This window comes from Ptychodera flava, chromosome 15, assembly GCF_041260155.1.
Source record: "Ptychodera flava strain L36383 chromosome 15, AS_Pfla_20210202, whole genome shotgun sequence".
Classification (NCBI taxonomy): Eukaryota; Metazoa; Hemichordata; class Enteropneusta; family Ptychoderidae; genus Ptychodera; species Ptychodera flava.
Window position 1 is genome coordinate 35,786,303 of NC_091942.1, and position 20,044 is coordinate 35,806,346.

At 36.9% G+C, this 20,044-nt stretch overlaps 1 protein-coding gene across 1 annotated transcript in view; it reads right to left on the minus strand.

The window, feature by feature from the left end:
* Positions 1–20,044, minus strand: part of LOC139152030 (neuroligin-2-like) — a 40,012-nt gene that overhangs the window by 3,528 nt on the left and 16,440 nt on the right. The window contains exons 2-8 of the mRNA XM_070725115.1: positions 16,958–17,111; positions 9,114–9,299; positions 8,223–8,416; positions 5,421–5,571; positions 4,638–4,846; positions 3,222–3,351; positions 2,754–2,889 (exon numbers count right to left, since the gene is read on the minus strand). Coding sequence (XP_070581216.1) covers positions 2,754–2,889; positions 3,222–3,351; positions 4,638–4,846; positions 5,421–5,571; positions 8,223–8,416; positions 9,114–9,299; positions 16,958–17,111 — 1,160 coding nt within the window. The remainder of the gene's footprint in view (positions 1–2,753; positions 2,890–3,221; positions 3,352–4,637; positions 4,847–5,420; positions 5,572–8,222; positions 8,417–9,113; positions 9,300–16,957; positions 17,112–20,044) is intronic.

The window sequence follows — 20,044 nt, forward strand, 5'->3', positions numbered from 1 at the left end:
CAGCTTTGTAGACTTATTTATTGACGAAGTGTATTTAAAGTTTTAATTCTTTTACTTTTTTGGTTTTTTATTCTAGGGAACAATCATACTGTATTGTGCTTCATTGTATTGTGTAACTATTTATTCTGATTTTAACTGTCCAGCGTATAGAGATGGTGTATTTCTATGTTATACGCTTTATAAGAATAAATGATTATTATTTTTTATTATATACACATATACCAAATGTTAGCTAAAAAGCAAAACGAGAATTTTCATCGTAAGGTTTCTAAATTCTGATGTAAACTGCCATTATCATATCGTCGTTTGATTCATCAAAATGCACGATTCGTCGCGTCATTGCAAGAAGGTCGTAAATGATCATGATGCCATTCTGCTTAAAATCACTCTTCTTCTGAAAATGATCTTGAATGACTTGCTACAAGGGGTAAACTTGCAAACAGTTAAAATCTTTTGTAGATCCATTATTTGATATTTTTCAACATTTTTCTCCTTTAATTAATTTTTAAATGCGTTTTGCTGGCGCACCTATTAAATATTGAAGTATGTAGTGACGACCTGACTGCACAGATGCCGAATCGCACATGGTAATTTGCCATGTTTGCTGATCAGCTTTCAGAAGAGTAGACGTTGTCCAGTCATTGCAAGGTAGTCGTCTGTCTGTGTTTATAGGTCAACGGTGACCTAGAATAATTAGCTAGGTGATTTACTGAAATACCTGTTATATTGCGAACATATACACTTTTGGGCTGATCCACCACAGTAGGTAGGATGATATAACGTCATTGCTTATGGGATATACGTTTCTGTTGTGAAAAGACAGAGATTCGTTTGACAGCGAAACAAATCGCAATGGACCAATTAAAGTCAACCTTGTAATACTGAGGGAGCTGCGACCAGCAGTGCATTGTATGGCCACGTATGGCCGTGTCCTTCGTGGGCAACGTGTTTGTCGCTCAAACACTTACACAGGGGACCGACGAACGGTCTCTTCGAAGAAAATTACCACAGCCGACACTTTGCTGTGGTCCTGTTTTTTTGACCTTCAGGGTGTATCTTTTGTTTTCACAAGCTGTCGGCACGTGCTGTCTGTCTTACCATGTCATCTACCCGCCTTCTAGTTAAATGCAAAAGAAATGCTACCGCTTTCTGAACAAAACATTCTCTGGTGTTTCTTGTCTATGATCACCACATACCATGTATATTATCATTAATAAACAGACCTTAATGTAAATATATAGTGCTCCTCACAAGATCTCTTGTATGGAACAATGTTTGTATCGTGTTAACAATTTTTAAGTAATGGATTATTTCTTTTGGAGACTGAGCAAAAGGAAGTATAATAAATATTCAAACCAAGTAAGTCAGCGCGGCTGATAGCTTATTCTTCAAAAGGGTTATAATTGTAAGCAAACGTCAGGTCAAGAATCCCGTAACAAACGGTGTATTTGACAAAGAATTTTGTTTCGATCAAAACCGCATCAACAGAACGTTACAGAGTGTCTTCATTAAACGTATTTAGATCACGCGCTTTGATGTTGTTCTCTGTTAATAATCATGAATTAGTATCATTTATGTTGTGTCATTTATTTCTGGTCACGTACCAAAACAATGCCTGTTCTTTGACGGTAATGTTTTCAACTGTGCAGCGGAAATGTGGGAAACCTACAATGCATTTTATCTCCTGTGAAGTACAACTTCACAAAATTAATTTTCTCAGTAGTTTTCTATATTTTCATCCTTCCTCACCGCATGGGATTGGATTTGTTTAGGTGCTTTGAAACTTCACATCCCCGGTCTATTAGTCCTATATGGACTGTTATTCTGGTATTGACCATTGAACAGGAACGTTTTGTCAAATACTAGAACTTAAAATTAGTTTTTGTTTTCCTCTCACAAGTATAACAGTAACGCCATGAATGTTCCTGTCACTTTATTAATTGCCATGTCTTCACTAATTTTACAACGTGACGACATTCACCGTCAATGTCATCAACACTGCCGAAATAAATCGGCGCCTTTCATATTTTTTGTTGGTTTTTGTTGATCCCTTAATTACTATTTGGTTTATTTACACTAGTTGAATAACGTATTGAAAGTATTCTGACTGATGTTTGACTTGGACGAAGACGAAAATAAAACTGCATGTTATAATTAAAATTGTATAAATGTATATGTATATGTTCCAAAAGGTTCACAGATTGCCAAGGCACTAGTAAAGGGTATTCATTATGTCGGCATACGTTGGGCAACTAAAAAATCGAAAGAGTTATTACTTTTGCGAAAACTTGTGAGACCTGAGACTACTGCACGTCTTTTATACACAAATAGGTGTTCAAAAATCTGATTGGTGACAACCTTTTGTGAAATCAAATATTAAGTTACGCAAAATGGAAGCTGAGGGAGTAAGTTTGACCTTTTTTGTTGTTCTAGTAAGCTCGTCAATGCGTTGAATCCCGGGGTCTCCGCTATGACGTCGGATGGCAAACACCGCCTACGATCAGGATTCTAACACTTCCATGAAGACCCTCCGTACAGCTAATCACGTAATAAGGCATGATTTTGCGAACGTTCGAAAAACAACAATAAACAGGGGTTCGGGGATGGGGCAAGATCCTAGTCACTAGTTGCCGTCATACTCATGTGTACTTCAAAAGTGACAGTATGAATATTCAATAAACAATTCTCGTGAGAAAATTTAACGTCATTTTGTGATGGTTTGGAAAATGTGAGACACCAACACAGATACGTACCCGTATTTTGCGAAGTTGGTCCAAAGTGACATTACGGTGTCGCTGACATTACGGTCACGATCCGTCCACTGACGTGGTCGATCGGTTTCATATGGCACTCCGAATACATACAAGAGATCTTCCCCATGTGGTACACCTGTGGATATTTAAAAAATCGCGCTAGTAAACAAATCTGAAAGAAAGTAGATTCAGACAAAGATTGTATCCACTGGCTCCTATTGTATCTGCATAATCTTTGCGGTTTAGCCGTACAGGTATGGTTGCAAAACGTTGAAAAGATACGATAAGGCTTAACACAATATGAAAGCAAATATATGGCAATAACAGTCTTCGGATAGTCATTATTAGAAGAAGCCGATTCGGACAGAAAATATCCATATGCGTCCCTTTTATCAACTTTCAAATACAAGTTATTGATTACAAAGCCATCTCAGTTCTTTACAAACAAAACATTTATGACAATAGTACCTGTCCATGATGGCCAAGGACTGTATTCAGAGATGTAATCAAAGCGGTAAAAATATGTCGGTACATGGTCTTCGGCTACAAGCTTTGCTTGAAGGTAGACTCCTGCCTTGTAGCCACGATCTACACTTAACTAGACAGACAGACAGACAGACAGACAGACAGACAGACAGACAGACAGAGACAGACAGACAAACAGGCAGACAGAGACAGAGACAGAGAAAGACGGAGAGAGACAGAGAGAGAGACAGAGAGATGGAGACACAATTATAAACAGGCAGATACTAGATGGAGCAGGATCGTGTTAACTAATGACTTTGACAGGAAAATGTAAAAGCAAAATATTGCCATGGGTTGGCTTCGTAGGTAAGTAGATATATAAATACGTTTTAGATACTTTTTGGATATATACTTTTTACTTTACACAACTTTATGCTACTCTTCTCTATTCTACTCTACTCTATTGTACTCTATTGTACTGTATACTCTATCTGCCCTACTCTATTCTACCGCACTGTACTTTATGTTACTCTACTCTACTCTATTGTACTCTATTGTACTGTATACTCTATCTGCCCTACTCTATTCTACCGTACTGTACTTTATGTTACTCTACTCTACTCTATTGTACTCTATTGTACTGTATACTCTATCTGCCCTACTCTATTCTACCGCACTGTACTTTATGTATAGGATAAAGCCCGAGTACGACGGCTCTTCTGGTATATAAAGTCCAACCCAACGATAACATGTCGAGGCCGCAGGCCGAGACATTTATCGTAGGGTTGGACTTTATACACCAGAAGAGCCCGAGTACGAGGGTTTTATCCGTCGGACTTAAAAGCTATCGCCCCGAACTGATATATTTTCGTTTTCAATGTGTTTACGTCAACCGTCCCCTTTGTCAATGTAACATGTTTAGGATATGAATTAAAATTTTATTTGTGAAATAGCCTTCCAATGTAATGGAACATCCTATAAATGCCCTAGGGCACATTAGTTTATGTTTGTAGTACAGCAGATTTTTTGTTGCAGCTGGTTTCCGCTGTGTTACCAAATTTGAATATTAAAACGTACCAGATGTCTACAGAATATGACATGTTCACTTTTGATTGGACAGTACTTTACTACGGTGCTGTCATTCGTTTCTGGAATTCGGTGACCAAGGCTTTAAGAGTAGATAAAACACCCTGAATTGAGCACTCTGATTGGTCAATCAACAGTAGATAGTCTTTATGTTACTCTACTCTACTCTATTGTACTCTATTGTACTGTATACTCTATCTGCCCTACTCTATTCTACCGCACTGTACTTATTGTTACTCTACTCTACTCTAATCCAATCCATCAACTATACTCTACTATACTTTAGTCTGATTTACTTTACAATAAAATATCAACACTTAACCTCACACTTACTTTCACGTAACTGTCTCTGAGGGCGATACCATCGTTAGGATTTTTCCAAGGAGTGTAACGGAAGTTTATCGCGTTGAATATATCTTGATGGTACACAGCATCGTCTGCTGGCCCGTCCTCGGTGTATATCCTTCTTAAAACTAATCGATCCATGATCATTTGTTCGAATTTCTCCCTGCTGATGCCCTCATCAACACCTCTTATCGTCACTGGGGTTGATATACACACGGGCAGGTTACATGATTATGAAGATACAAGATAAGTGACAAGGTTCAACACTTCACTGTTCACGATATTGTTACATTATTAAATGGAAAATCTGCAGCTTTATACTAAGCGGAAAACTTTACGTGGCTTATTGATGCATGATCACTGAATGAGTTTAATCTATGTAATAAATATTGAAAATGATTACGTTGCTTAGGGCTGAGACTATGCACGCTGGACTCTTGAGAAATATCTCTTGACAGCTTTTGATAAAGTTTAGCAATGAAAGTCTCCGCTGAAAAAGTATCTATCTAGTATCCATAATGTCTGTACATGACCATTGCTCAAAGCTGAAAATTGTTTTGAACTTTATAAACCAGCCTGGCCTGCCTTCATAACCTACAGTCGATTGCCAGGCACAATTCAGGATGCATTCTGCATGGTTAATTTGAACATTTGGGCATGATAATCATGAGTCACGGCCCATACTGACATTATCTACGGATGTTCTCGTTTTCTTTCAGTAATAAAGTACAGCTTTGAAAGAAGTGAAGTAAGCTTAGTAGATGTACTTACACAAAGTGAACCCGTTTTCGTGTGCTGTGTGGCCAGTCAGTAAAGGTACTTTGCTGTATTCACCGTTTGCCATTAACGTCAATGGGTCGTCTGGCATAAAGCCCCCTGGACCGTCAACAATGGGACAAAATGGAACTTCGTCACCCTCTAACTGCAATAAAAAATTGTAATGTAGCACATTAACTTATATAAACTAATTGGTATTGTGCATAGTACGTCACAAAGTTGACGTCTTGCTCTCTCCTGCTATCATGACGTCATCATTTTGATGATGCAAGTTACGAGTAGCTGAGCCTGGACGTCTGTGGGAGGTCTGCAAGGCAGGGAGCACGCAGAACGTATGTGTGTAGTACAGAGTCTTGTTCAAGATAACGATATTATAAGTATATTCTCTTAATATTGTATTGATGGTCATTGCATGCAGTATCATAGAGGGCGTCATGTTCATGGCTCATTTTGCCATAAGATAGCGGCAATAGAAATTGTAGCTCCCGTGAGCAAGGGAAAGGCGTTTCCTGGTCGACAATTTAACCGTTTTCTATGACATTCGGAGATGAATTGATAATGCGAATAGTAATGTGTATGAATGATAGCTGAAGGTAATGAGAAATCTTAAGGTATAAAGTTGATGAGGTCACGGTCAAATGGTACACGTACCGGTTATTATTCATGGAATGAGAGAGTGTGAGGGAAGCGTCATTGAGAGGGCAGTAGCATGCAAGGGTTAGGCCATACAGTGGGTAGGGAGATTGTGATTTTGATGGTACCTGTGAAAAACATGTATGTAAAAGGTTTGGTTTTATTTTGTGAATTGTGATTCACTTTTATGCTTGAGGGATGATTTACGGGTCAAACTTGCTATTTAGATCCTGACCATAATACTTCTGTATGTTGGAGTATTGCACCTTGTGTTTACTCGTTATTGTCGGTGAATGAAATCCGATCGAAATACATTTAAAGTTGCAGCACCAGCGTGTGAGTATCGCACCAACCAGAACCAAGATAACAAACGTGACATGTTGACTTTGTCGGACATATATTGACTTGTTTACAACTGTGCAGTATAGGGCTGGGGTACTGTTTTACTGTCATTGCAGTCTCTATCGTTAGTGCTGGTGACGTATGTTGTCAATGCCGTTACTGCTGATGCCAACAAGTGTTGTGACATTTATAGTTACCCGTGTGCCAAGTTAGTGTGGTCAGGGTGTTATGTGTCAACCGAAACAGTGCCGAAGTAAGTTGACAGTTGTGGTCAGCTCTTCAGTCTTTCAGTTCTCGGTCTACTCAACGTGCAAGGTGCGCCAACATTCAAAGTGTAGCCAAACTGATGACGCCAATGCTGTGTTCAAAGCGTTTTAGCTGTTTAGTCCAATTCAATATAGGTCTTAGACAAGTTTAAATCTAATCTTTGTCTCTCTGTGTTTCTCTTTTTACAAAAGTGTCCAAGCTCGCTTCAATCTATTTCGGTTAGGCCTACCCGAACATTAGCTTGCAACAGTGTATTTTGGACGGGAAATGAGAAAATTTGCCTTGAAAATTTACATCATTGAGACAAAGCACTAAACTAGCAATAATTGCCAATCACATTCGAAATTGACCAATACTTCAGAGACAACTTGTTTTAAACAACAATACTTGTAAAACATTTAAAGGGACAAAGTCAGCCATTTTTCATGAATTTTGTTTGATACGAGATACTACTTATATTGTTTGACATGTCTAAAGATACTAAATGAATGGGTGACCATGCATATATTTGACCCCGATTTCAGACAAATTAAATGAAACCATCGTGAAAATGAATTAATGGTCATGACCAATAATTAATTGTCACGATGGTTTCATTTATCATGTCTAAAATCGGGGTCAAATATATGCATGGTCACCCATTCATTCAGTATCTTTCAATATGTCAAACAATATAAGTATTAGCTCGTATCAAACAAAATTCATAAAGAATGGCCGACTTTGTCCCTTTAACTCCCGAATATTTACATATGCAAATTTTAGTAAGTCCGAATGGGGTAATCTCTAGGAATCTGCATAAACATATTTTTAAACAATTTACAACCCACTTCGGAGAAGAAGATTTTGAACGAGTAAAAAGTCATAAGACAAAGTTACAAATGAAAATTTCATGATCATAATTTGAATAAACCTTGGTGTTGTCAATCCTAATGACATACATAAAAATATAAATGCTTTCCAATGAGCGATTCTGAAAACATAGAATCTGTGAGGTGTTTGCATTTTTATATCATTTGCGTGTTTTTATGTCAGTACAAAAGATGATTAATCGCTGACACACCTTGTACGAAATTTCAAGGTAGTAGATACATCGGCTTTTAAGACATTATTTACCGACAAAGCATATACATACAGACATAAGTTGACCGATCACAATATCTGCCGGTGCTATCTACCCAAAGTAGTGCCGGAAAAAAAGCAAAATGTTCAACACAAAATGGACGCCTAATACGGAAATGCCCAATATCACAAGAATAGTTTGGACGTGTGGACGTACCTGCTCCCTACATGTATAGCGAATGACAGATAAAGATGACAAATTCGACTAATACCTATTTCCCCGACCATTTTATACGTTGTCTATTTCGTAGGCTGCAATTTACTTTTTTGATACGGTCGGATATGGACATTTTTATCCCAGAGGAAAAGATTAAAGCGACAGAATTTGTGAGTTTTAATATTTTCATTATTTTTGTTTTGAAAAACAGGCCCGAATGAGGAGATACTGTGTAAGAAAGACTCAAAGTGAGTGCTGAAATATAAGTGTTGACTTACAAAGGAAGACACTGTTGCAATTTCATATTCGTTCCTGGTTCTCAGACACTCCACCAGTTGCCTGGATGGCTCTGTAGGACAGGACATCAACTCGGCCAATTTTCTAGTATTCTTCACGATGTCATAAGGCAGTGTCTTAAACCCGAACGGAACAAATGCACTGCCACTCTGTGCTATGGCCCTGTGAAAAAGACCTGTTCCAAATTCAAATAACCTCGCCAATTAAGAAATGAAGAATTCTATGCATAGAGATAAATTGAATATTTCATGTTACAGTGTAAGAAACTGAAAAATGGCCAGGCCCGAAGCTATTGGAGTCACAGTTTTCTGAAAGAAAGATCTAGAAAGTACCGATTAGGGAGATTTAGCCTACGCTGACATTAAACCCCGGTGCACTACCAATAAAAGAATAAATTTCGTTATGGCAGTTAAAAGCCAGGATTCTCTTTTTTTCTGAAAAATTTCAAGATTTGAATTTCAACGGCTACTCATTCTCCATTATCACTGTATTTTCCTTCATCGTTGTTATGAAGAGTGGATACGCGATGTCAAGCCTGTCTTTGATAAATTTCACCTTTGCGGAAAAATGCAGTTCTCATTTTTGTCATACATCAAATAAAATACACTCTGAAAAACATTTTACAAGGTAACGAGATGCATTTAAACAATTAAAACCACACCAAACGACAGGTATTCCGCGATATTTTGAACAGACCACGACACCTGCGCACGAGCGATAGTGAGTGCATAGATGTCGTGGACTGTTCAACCTGAACTTACTGAAACCATTTAATCTCAGACAAGTATAATCGTGTGCTTATGCATTTATTTAGACGTCTACTTAGAGATCTGTATAAGCGCTGTTTGTCATCAAATCAGCAAAATGCCTACCTTTTGCCCGAGGAGATATCATTTGTAAGCCAACGCTGGCGGCGCCTGCACTCTGCCCGAAAAGAGTGATTGAGGAGTTGTCGCCTCCGAAGAAATGTATGTTGTCATTAACCCACTCCAAAGCTGCTATCTGGTCCAAAGCCCCATAGTTTCCTGGAGCCTCGTCATCATGAGTACAAAGAAACCCTGGATTGAAATGAAAACCAAAATACAACATCTTAGTCATACATGAACAATAAACGCTAAAATATTGATATTGCCAGAAAAATCAAAGAACAGACACAAAATAATAATACTGTTGCATGTATTTTAGCCCCTTCATTGAATTTTACTTTTTTCTGTAAAAAAATTGACAAATATCAAAGTTTCAAACATAACAAATGTTATGACGACTGCGCGTGCATGCATCGGTTAGTGAGGCAGAAAGTGCAAGAACCGATCTAGTAATGAGCCCGTCGATGCAAGACATAGACAACTTTAGCCGAATAGCAGCGATGGGGACAACGATATTCACATTATTATCATCAAACTAAACAAGAATCAGTATTTACATTGACTTTCACATGAACATGTACACTAATCACCGGGGCATAACATCTGGAAAATTGTTGTCATTACGGCAAGAAGCGTACGCACCAAGGTCAATCCCGCGAGGGAAACATTTTGAAAAAATGTCAAAGAGGATGATTTAATGACTCTAAAGATTCTTCTAAGATACTCTAGATTAGCACGGAATTATTTAACATGTTGTTCTATTACCATTTATCTCAGGATGACTGTGCCACAGCGTCCAATCGTTTCAACATGATAAGAAGATCTCTGAAAAAGTCTAGTAGTAGATAAATAGGGAGGCCAATATCAATAACGGAGAGACTGATAAACGGACACACTGATAGCATACACCTCCAAAGTGGTAAAAATTAAAAAAAACATGTTTATACATGTATGTTGTTTAGGTTACCAACTTATACCAACATATACCAGCTCATACTAACTTATACCAACTTATATCACACGATACCGCTAGAGGTTTCGCACTCGAACGGTGATGTGAAATCTTCCTCTGTGAGACTGAGCATTCTTTCTATTACTCAAGTGTCATGCAACCAGCAACCAGTAATCCTCAGGTCTGAGGATTGCTAGATGCATGAAGCATGAAGCTTGAGTAACGTATATAATCACTTTGAACTTGAAGTAACATCGAGCACTGCAATTTCTGACAAGGACGTCTGTAAACCTTACACACACACACACACACATATATATATATATATATATATATATATATATATATATATATATATATATATATATATATATATATATATATATATATATATATATATATATTATACTCATATATGTGTAGAAATATATATTATATACATATGTGTGTAGAAATATATGTATTATATACATATTTGTGTAGAAATATATATATATTGTATATATGTATATGTGTATATATATATATATATATATATATATATATATATATATATATATATATATATATATATATATATATATATATATATATATTATATATATATATATATATATATATATATATATATATATATCTATATGAGAACATACAAAAAGTCCCTGACAAGTGACCTTGCCTGTGCGCCCGGCCAATAAACCAACTCCCAAAGAGGAAGTATGTAAGGACATGCACGGGGCTCTTGCCAACAGGCAAAGGTCTTTCGGAATGACAATTCACACAGTCAAAAGGACTGTAGAATATTTCCATTTACGACATCCGTTAGCGTGGGCGTCCCTGTCTTCCTTTCATTTCATGCCGTTTTACCGCCTTCCATCCCTGCGGCATGTACAGCACCGACTACACAGTTTTGATGAGCAATGCAGGGCCTAGTTGACCATGGAATCAAAAACGGAGTAATTTATACACATTTGCAAAAAACAATACTGTACCTTGACCCGTTCTGTATTTTATAGTCTGAAGTCTAAGAGAAGAGCACTGCAGTTTGAAATAATATCTCAATGCAAACTCTTGGTCAAAATTTGTGACTATGAGAAAATATAGTAGTTTGCAACGACTTCATTTGTGTAAATTTTTGATTCGTATTCAATGCTTCAAAGTGATAGTAAAATCGACTCTGCATCATGCAATACTGACGGTTCTGCGTTGAGTTTGGTAGACGTTATAAATCTGCAGGTCCATACTCATTCAACTATGCAGTGTATTTATGATAATTCACCTAGTCAGGGAAGTGTAATTATCATTCCAAGGCTACAGGGTTTTTAACCATGGTTGCTCTATAGAAGGATCATGGCAAAACACTCTTAATCAAAAAAATTAGGAGAACTTAAGTGAGCAAATATTTTAAGCCTTGAAAAATATAGTTTTCGGTATGATTAAGCATTATTTTTGAAGCGGATTGAAGGTCCCTATTTATTGTGATATCATGTCCGGGGATAATAATTGTGATATCATATTCATTGATTAACGCTCTTCCCGATTGTAAACCGATTTTCAATTGGCACCATATATGCCTCGCCACAACTTTCCCCTTCGAGGATTTTTCTAAGAAATCTACATTTTGTCCTGGTATTTTGTCATTTGGTGTGTTTCGTTAGTTTTGTGTTGTAGCCTCTTTTTTATTTTGTTTTCGGTAAAAACTTCTGTTACTTGGATTGTGACATGAGTTTAGCGTTCACATCTGTGTCGGAGATGAAAATCAATCAATAAAGCTATAGATCATGATTTAAAAATAGATTCACAAAATAAGAAAAAGGCGAGCAACAAGCAAAATACACAGCATACAATTGTTACACCGTTAAGTAAAAGGTGGAAACATGTCTTATGACACAAGTTTTTTTCGAAAAATTAGAACAAATACTCACTGTCGTTATTAATTTTCTGAATATGGTAAGTGAAGGTAGGCACATATAGAATAAACTGACACACATATTTGACCTAGAACTGTAAGGATCGTTCTTGAAATTGGCCCATGAAGAGAAAACAAGGTATTAAGCAATAGTAATGATAAAGTTATGAATCAAAATAGAGGCAAATCGAACTGTAACTCAATATAATTATTTCCTCGTTAACATCGAACTGAACATATAGTTTACCAAATAAAATGGAAAAATGCCTCAAGAAATTTCAAGTTCTCTGACTGCACAGTTCTAAAATAAATGTCCGTGTGAGTCAGAAACACCACAAAGAGAACATTTATCGGTATCGTCAACTTTTTCAGAGGAAAAAGTTTACACCGTTTTGACAGAATATTGTACATGATCTTGAAATTGAATTCAGCAAGCTTTCTGTCATTTAAAAGTAAGATCGGTTAGTTTAACCAAATCCATTTCAAATGAAGTGGAGTGTAAGTTTTAAAAAGACGATTCCATACGTCTTCATAATAGGGGTGAATAAAATGCTCAGCAACAAGGATATTGTCAGAAAACTTGAACGTTAAATTCGTTATTTTTAAGCTAGTTTATGTGAGAGAAATAGTTGCCTACACATCTGATCAAGATGTGTGTCTTCCAGAATACGTGTCCATTGTTTTGGGATGAACGCTTCCATTCAACGAGACAATTATTCTTGTTATTTAGTTTTTTTCTAATAGCACTGTAGGCAAAAAGAAGACACCAAGATCGTCAACATGTCATGAATTTAATTACGAGCTAATCCTGTGAGAGTAAAATAAAGTTTTGCCATTGCTAGAAATATTACATTAATTCAGATGATTTGATTTCGGATATCTAGGTGCCTTGGCGAAGTTGTGCCCCGGATCAACCACCACCAGCTGTGTGCAGAGCGTAAATAATTTGTTTTCAAAAAGGTGGAAATTCATCTAAAAATGGAAACCACGAAGAGTTTTTTAAAATGAAAATTAGAAGTCTAGTCTCAACAGGCTGAGTAAGCGCAGTGGAAAGCCAGGCGTTCGGCTGATTTTTCGTTGAACCACACGGTATATTTATCCAAGATGCACATTATAAGCATATTTTGTCCTCCACGTTCACTGTTAATGATTCTTTTTATTCTATTGGGACCACTATTCCATAAAATGTTACAACTTGTCTGATTGGTCCGTTTCGAAAGTTTATCAGGGGCACAAGTATTAAGCATTACACAGAATAGTTTTGGAAGGGTAAGAAGTTTGATTATGGTGATTTTACCGTACAGACTCAGCTTCCAATTTGACCAAATATTTAACGCGGTCTTAAGTCTTTCGATTTACTCACATACATTTTAAACAGGCATTGCCAAAATAAATACCTCAACCTACAGCTAGGGAGTCCTTTCCTCATGTCTGTAAGTTGTTTGTTCTGGGGAGCCCTCCTTTCATTGTATTTCGCGCCATTGGCTTTGTACGATCCGGCCGGGCAACATCGCTACTTTTAGACTGAGTGTTCACTGTCTTCTGTTTGTAAGTTCAAAACTTTTTTCTTCTCGTCCGTACCGATTGAATTTAGCTATATTTCCTTTTATAAACCAACAACTCAGTTGTTCGAATAGTTTTTAAATGGTTTTACGCCAGTGCTGCTCATTTTCATTTTTACTAGTCCCATATTTACTGTAATTTTGTTGTTTTTTAGATTCCTGATGAAGATTCCCTGTGTGGAATCGAAACGTCGAAGTTTTAGAAATAAACTCTACTTTGGAACAGAGTCTTGTTTTTTATCCGCTCAATACTACTCTCAAGACCAAGTTTCATTGCCACCTAGTACCTGTTACTGTAGTTGGACTGACACCAGTTCTAAAAACAAACTCTATTGAAAACCTTTTGTATTATCCATATTTCAGACTTGACGCAGTCTGAGACGCGATCACAGCAGATAAATCTTTACTCATATTGTACAATGGCTTTGTTAATAACGCTAACTACGGCACTAAGGTCGACAATGTTATCAAGCTTGCTGATTATAGTGTTTTTTTATCTTTGTTTGGATAGGGTCTTTTTAAAGACGCAGCAAACGTTTTAACCGAATAAAATAAAAAGAAGTGATTTGAAACTGGAACGATCGCGCGCCCTCTACTTCTATCGGAGATGATACTTTGCTGCCCGACATGGTGTGTTAGCTATTTTCACATCAGTTTCAAGACATGGGTGTTCCTTCTAGTACCTAGTAGGTGAATGGTCGGTCAATTCCTCTATTGCGTCATTCTGATCGATCAGAACATTCGAAAAAATAATTTGAAGTCGCTTATAGGTAATACTTGCTATGAAACCTATTACCACAAGTGAAGGAACCATCTTTCTTAAAAATAGCATCAAAATGCACATCTTTCCCTTTTTCACATTAGCATCGGAGCGGTATTTACAATATAATGGAACCTTTAAGTAATCACATTGTGTTGTCTTCGAAACGTTGATACTTTCAGCAATTGCATTGGACTGACAGGCTCAGGTAATTAGGCTGTTGTTTTCTTTTTACGATCATATTTTGTGGAAGGATTTTCCGTTCCCTAAAGATAGAGATTACACGTCATTTTATACACGTGTAACCGGCATGTGCACAAAAATGGACCCGGCGCATCGGTAGTACTGTATACAAGCAGCATTTTGTCCGGTCAGTGCCGGGGATAAAAAACAATCAACATCACAATACCATGGTGTCTGTTCTTTGGGCGTTATTTCAGGGGCCAGACGGCTGGTTCGAGGAGAGCCTTATTAAGGTGAAGATTCGTGTGAAATATTTGCAAATGCCACAGCACTGAAACGTTCTCTACAAATGTTTTTGTATCGCACCGGATGCTTGGCAAGTTTAGGAATTTTGTAAACAACGTGATAATGACATTTCTAAGAAATATTACAAAAAACAGACTCACAAGAGTCACAATAGGACAGATTGTTTCTACATTTTAGGTCTGCCATAGATCAAAAAACCTTTACTTTGTAGTCGAAAGATTTACATTGATTTTGCAGGTCTCCCTGTGTTCATGTTTTTCAAACGATCTGTGTCTGTTGGGTTGGTATTTAGACGTTTTCGATGAATAATAAATATTCACAACCCTCTGTTTTGTTAAAGCTAGATGTATGCTCACTAAAGTGAGCTTCAGTTCATACTATCTACGCTGTCCGGGTATCGCTATTAGAGATCTCATTTAAATCGACCCATCTTTATTTTACGCTTTCATATGATCATCGTTTGTATAACCGGTACACAATTAAGACAGCAATTGTCACCTTCAATGAGGATTCTAGAACCCGCGGGGTAAACAATTTGCGAGTCTGTTTTCGAAAAAATAGTAGCTATGCACACAATGATTTGCCTCAAAGAAGCGATCATCATCATATGCACAGACAACGTAAGGCTTACTGCAAGATTTGGCCATGCTGTGTTTTTGAAATTATAATAACAAGATTATTGTCAGACTGTTCCCGCTGCTGCGAGCTCACTTGGGAGCGCCATTCAATTAATATTGTCATCCTTACTGCTGTTTGTGGCAGCAGACTTAAAATGTCAGTTCGCTTCTAACAACAAAGAAAGGGTATAGTAGGTCGACTAGGGTATTCGCTCTCATAGTTACTAACGCACTGATACACAAACATGCAGGAATGTTTTGAATTTGAATCTTACAAGAAAAACATAATTAAAGCGCATGTACAGTACTGCTGACTCTCATAAACATGGCTCACCTTTGTACTATAATGTTTATTTTTTTAGGTCAATAACCGGCCTTTTTGCATGATGGATTCATTCGGTTTTAAAATTTTAAGACATTCATTCCTTTCTCCTCACCTTTAAGTGTATATACTGTGTTAGTATGCATTTAAAAGTATGAAACTTGAAGCATGAAGTGAGATGCTAGATGTACATATCGTCTATAAATGTGAACTTTAAGAAAAAGATTGAAAGAATGATGATGATGGTGGTGGTGGTGATGGTGGTGGTGATGGTGGTGGTGATCAGCTTAGCCGTTATATTTTGCAAAGAAACACGCACACTGGATCATGAGTACACCTGGAACAATTTTTCATGGATTTGTTTTGTTTTGCACGTTTCTTTTCTACTTTTCATTCTTTTAGTCCATACTCTACTCCACGCTTTCTTTTTTCTACATATTGGAAACAATCAGTGAATGAGCTAATAAACCTGAGACGATCAGCCTCAATCTACAATTCTTGTTTCAGTCCCACTTTAATATATATATATATATATATATATATATATATATATATATATATATGTGTGTGTGTATGTATGTATATGAGCCATGTTTATAAGTCAGCAGTACTATATATATACACACACACATATATATAATTACGTATATATTTATATATACTATATACTATATATACTATATATACTATATACACAATATATAATATATATATATATATATAATATATATATATATATATATATATATATATATATATATATATATATATATATATATATATATATATGATAACTCTAATTCTTTAACTTTGTCGATACAGGTTTGTTTTCTGAACCTAACACGTTCGTCGATTCGAGAGCAAATCGCAGAAATGAGATTTGCTCGTCTTTATGTATCTACGTATATCGCGTCAGTACACGTCCAGATTCCCAACTCGGAACTGTTATAGTGGGACATTGCCGGTGTTGTTCACTTACTGTTGTAGCTGTATCCAAGTGGATATTGTGGGGATGCATTTTATCTTGATCTTTTCCGACAAAAAGAGGCCGTGCATCTTCATGCTTCATCAAATCTTCGCTTCATCAAATAAATCGCTATGACCAGTTCTAAAATCAGTCTTTCTAGCAATCCGAGCTATCCCATCGAATATAGTGGCATTGACACGTGAAATTCCCTGTATAAGTGGCCAGGTTAAAAACTACACGCATGCGCGTATTGGTCTTTGTTTGCTACTTACCAAGTGCATTGAGTCGATAGTTGAAAGTCACTACAACGACTTCTTTCATAGCGACGAGAATACTGCCATCGTAGAAGTTCTGAGTCGTTCCCGAGACATACGCACCGCCTTGGATGAACACCATGACTGGGTAATTAGATGCTTCCGACGTCATCTGCCATATCGACAAAAAATAACCATTTATTATTGTAACAGAACCATATACATGAGAAGCTGAAATACAGATGCATTTGGTAGATTTAAAGTGACATCTGTTCAGTCATTACTATGAAAGAAATTCAAAGTTCAAAACAGAAATGAGACAGATCACCTTTATCGAGATGAAAAAAATAAAACTATTGTGAGAGAAATTTGTACTTGAAAATGGCGACAGAGAAATAGAGGGCAACAGACCAAGTCAAGTCAAGTCAGAGACAAAGTTTAATCGAAAATGTCTTGTATATTCCCTAAAGCCATCAGGTATACTTTTATCAAATCAGCTTAAACCAAAACATTTTGTTAATAAAATGTAATTTACTATACGTCGTTATTTTGTAATTTATTTTAAATCGCAGCTGGTGTATTTCTCAGCACTCTATAGAAAACTGGTACTTACGGACAGATACCACAGGGTCTTGTTTATAAGATTTTTTCACGCTATACCCAGAAATTCGACAACTCTGTTTATACGGAACTGTACATAAAGCATTACATATATGCACTCTAAGTTGTCCAAAAAACAAACTTTGAGGATGCTTTCTAGTTGGACCTGTGAACTCGGTAAACAGAAAATTCTAGTGTAATTATAGTCCATTTACATTGTTAGAAACCCTAAAAAATATTTTTTTAACTTAAATTCTTTTATGACGTCAATGTGCAGGATGGATGTACAGTCAATTGGAGGTGCAAAGCATTGTGTTAAATGTGTCACACTGTCGGGCCGGAACCCGATGTTGTCCACATATTTAGCAAACGAGTGAGAGACCTTCCCTTACAGTTGAAATGTAGAATATTCCTACGTATTTCCCTTCTTTAAATGTAAAAATGTGCGACATAATCTTTGTAATTTCTCTGACAATTACATTGGCTAGATTAAAATCAACCCACTTTTCACACAGGTCGATTCAGATTACTCTAACATTACTGTCAATATTCCGTTGCGTTTGGATTTTCATTTGGTACACGCTCTCACAGAAACGTGGCATTGATATCGTCAACAGCCAGTGCGTAGCTCCATCATACAACATGATGCTTGTAGAACTATAATGTGTTGCTTTAAATCATATTCTACCATTACTCCTGTATTTAAGAATGAAAGCATTTGAACGAGATAGGATTCGGTCTTGACCTTGCCCTACACTCTGTGCCTTTTTTGGATTCTTGGAACTGCACGTACATGTCAGAGTGGGTGTCACGATTTGAACTGAACTACTAGCATTGTCGGCTAATCAAGGTCAGTGTCAGGTGAATAGAACGTGAAGATGCGGAAGGCCGTCGCTAAAGATCACTATTTCACATCCTTTTACTGTTTATGGGGGCGTCATGATCCTTCACTTTTTGTAGCAAGCTATACCTACTAACTGTCAAAGGTTTTGTTCTGTAATTATGTGCCTACAGTGTCTACGAACAATAATAAGACAGATAGGTGTGTCGTCGATGACCTATTTCCAAGTGAATGTTGAAATTATGCTAAATGTATGATGTGGACAACATGCAAACAAATAAGGGCGAGAAAAAGTTACTAAACAACATTAAAACTTGTCATATTATATCAAGAGTCTTGTCCTTAAAAGTCCGTCATTACTTAAGGCTTGGGCGTTGCATGAATTTGAGTATCACTCAAAATAGGGAAACAAGCAGTTAATTCCTGAACCAAAACAGTATTACAATGAAGTGGCTATTTAAATATTTTCACCTTACTGAAACATGTCACATCGAAATATGGATGATCGCTAAAGAGTTTATTGCATTGAGCTATTCTGGACGCTTAGAATCACAATTATGAATTCTTCATACGTGAGCACCCTGACACTTCTAAAATTACCTCACATCTACTTTAAGAGGAAGTTTAATTTCAACTTAAACCATTTAGTCATGACGAATATTTGCCGTGAGCGTGATGTGTTCCAATGTGCAAAACAATCCATGCTTGTCGACAAACACAATATTCACCGTGCTAGATATGAAACTACAGAAACTACTCAATTTCAAATTTGGAAAAGAGGGATGCAAATAAAGGCAACTGCCCATTACATAGACACTATTGCGCATGGTGTAATCGTGAGATATGTTTTACAATTAAAATTATACCCTGCAGATCGACAAAGAAAGTAAATTTCGAATAAAATGTCTGTAAAATCGAGTCTGTAACCTATTAAATTTAGATAGAGAGCGAATACTTCAACCATGCTAAGGCAAATGGGAAATAATCCAAACGTTAAGTAACAGTCCTCCACAGTGGAGAGAAAATATGGTGTTTTTCTCTAACTCGCCTACCTAGTACCTCAAACTTGCCTTCCTTAAAGATATTTAAGTATGTTCAAAGTAATGCTAACTAGGGGTAATTACGCGCACTTGGCACCATTTTCTCCTGGGCGTAGAACCCTGAAATATAAACATAAAAGAGCTACCTACCTCATATTTTTGTAACTGGCAGTAGTTGGAGGTGGAGGTGGGAGAGTTGAGGCATTGATGGAAACCTTGCATAGATGCATAGCATGTGCAAGAATCATGATAAGCCCAGAAAATCGAATTTGCCATGAATACTAAGGGAGCGTTCAGTTATTATGGCCGGGGGTGGGCCGGCAAAGTCTTCCTGCGCATCAGTCAAAATAAGTGAACCCCCACTACCCATTGTACCAGAAAATTGTTGACCCCCTTTCAAGATGACAAAAATATCATGAACCCCCCCCCCCCCCCACATTGTTTGAGTAAAGCTGCACACACAACACCTCGGGGGGATATGGTGCGATAGCATCCAAATAAAAAGAGTTTAGATTTTTTCAAATGACCTTCCTTACAAACTCAAAAGGTGTTAACGCTCAGATTTCCCCTTCTGACTTGCTATAATTTTGAAATTACCCCTCAAAGGGGTTGGACAGAAATTAC